This window comes from Nanorana parkeri, unplaced genomic scaffold, assembly GCF_000935625.1.
Source record: "Nanorana parkeri isolate BGI_ZX_2015 unplaced genomic scaffold, ASM93562v1 scaffold748, whole genome shotgun sequence".
Taxonomy (NCBI): Eukaryota; Metazoa; Chordata; class Amphibia; order Anura; family Dicroglossidae; genus Nanorana; species Nanorana parkeri.
Genome location: NW_017307016.1, coordinates 509,616 through 511,202, shown reverse-complemented (window position 1 = coordinate 511,202; position 1,587 = coordinate 509,616). Strand labels below are relative to the sequence as shown.

Genomic DNA, 1,587 nt, shown 5'->3' with positions numbered 1-1,587 from the left:
CAATGCAATTATTTGCAGATTCAGAAAATAAAAATTTTACATTTCATTTAATTGTAATTTAAATGCATTTTTATAACAATTTGGCATATTTTGTGACTTATCTATATACCTATATATTGAAGTTATTACAGACACAACGTGAAAATTATCTATCTATCTATCTGTCTATCTCAATCTATATGTGTTGATATAATAATTACAATTATTAATATTTATAAATGTATTTTTGCAAAAGTATTTATCTTATTTATTATTTATCTTATTTATTATTTATCTATCTATCTGCCTGCATTGCCTATCAGTCTATTTGTCCGTGTAATTATTTTACATATTTTAAATGAAATATAAAAATAATAATATCATTTTTTAGTAGGAACAATGGATGGCTATTTAAATAATTGTACAGTGGGAAATGAATTTCACCTCCTCTCCTTTGTCATGTCCGGACATTCTCAGCTTGTGATCTTCACAGTTATATTTTTGATGTATTCATTGACTGTATTGGGGAATGTTATTATCATTAGTCTCATATGTCTGATATCTCACCTTCACACCCCCATGTATTTTTTCCTGTGTAACCTCTCCGTCCAGGACATCATTTATGTCTCAGACACTCTTCCTAAATTTTTAGCCATCACACAATCCGGTGATGACACAATCACTTTCCCGGCATGCTTCACCCAGCTGTTTATTTTTGTATTTTGTATTGGAACAGAATTCTTTCTATTAACATCCATGGCTTATGACCGATATATCGCCATTTGCGTTCCTCTACATTACGCGGTTGTAATGAAAAAAATCGTTTGCATTCTGCTGGCTGCCGCTTCTTGGTTTGTGGGGTTCTTGAACGCTCTGACGCAGTCTCTCATATTGTCGCGCGCGGAATTCTGCCATTCCCACAATATTAATCATTTTTATTGCGATTTGAAGATCATGATAAAACTGGCCAGCAGTGACACCTCAATCATCCAAAAGTATCTCTTAGCCATTATTGTTGTTTTGGGGTTTTTACCTTTTGTCTTGATTTTGACTTCCTACATCTGCATCATCTCCACCATCGCAAAGATACGGAGCTCAGAAGGAAGAGTCAAAGCTTTCTCCAGCTGCTCCTCACATGTCACCATTGTGATATTGTTTTATGGCGGAGTGCTTGGCACCTATACAGTCCTCGAGTCGGAACATTCTCAGGAACAGGAGAAATTGCTCGCCTTACTATACACAGCTCTGGTCCCATTTTTAAACCCCCTGGTCTACACCTTAAGAAACAAAGAGGTGTTGAGAGCAATGATGCACGTGAAGGAAAAATATTTGAGGTTCTGGATCTTAACTTGATGCAACTTACTGACGGAGAGAAAATGGAAAATTGTATACTTTCCTATCTGTAATTTTCCTTTCCTGACGCCAATACATGGCAGCATACAATGGGTATGGCTCCGCCCCCAGCCCAATCACAAGACCAGTTATACTATAAATTAAAGTCCGCCTCCCAAGGCCACCATTCTCGTAACAAGTACTCAATGCGAAAGCCATGGGAGGGTCCTGTATGCTGCCATGTACTGGCATCAGGAAAGGAAAATTACCGATAGG

At 36.9% G+C, this 1,587-nt stretch overlaps 1 protein-coding gene across 1 annotated transcript; it reads left to right on the top strand.

Annotated features, from left to right (window-relative positions):
- The first annotated feature begins 438 nt into the window (after positions 1-438).
- LOC108793434 (olfactory receptor 5V1-like) lies at positions 439-1,332 on the top strand. Its single transcript, XM_018564383.1, has one exon. The coding sequence runs from the start codon at positions 439-441 to the stop codon at positions 1,330-1,332; it is 894 nt and encodes a 297-aa protein (XP_018419885.1).
- Positions 1,333-1,587: the final 255 nt, after the last annotated feature.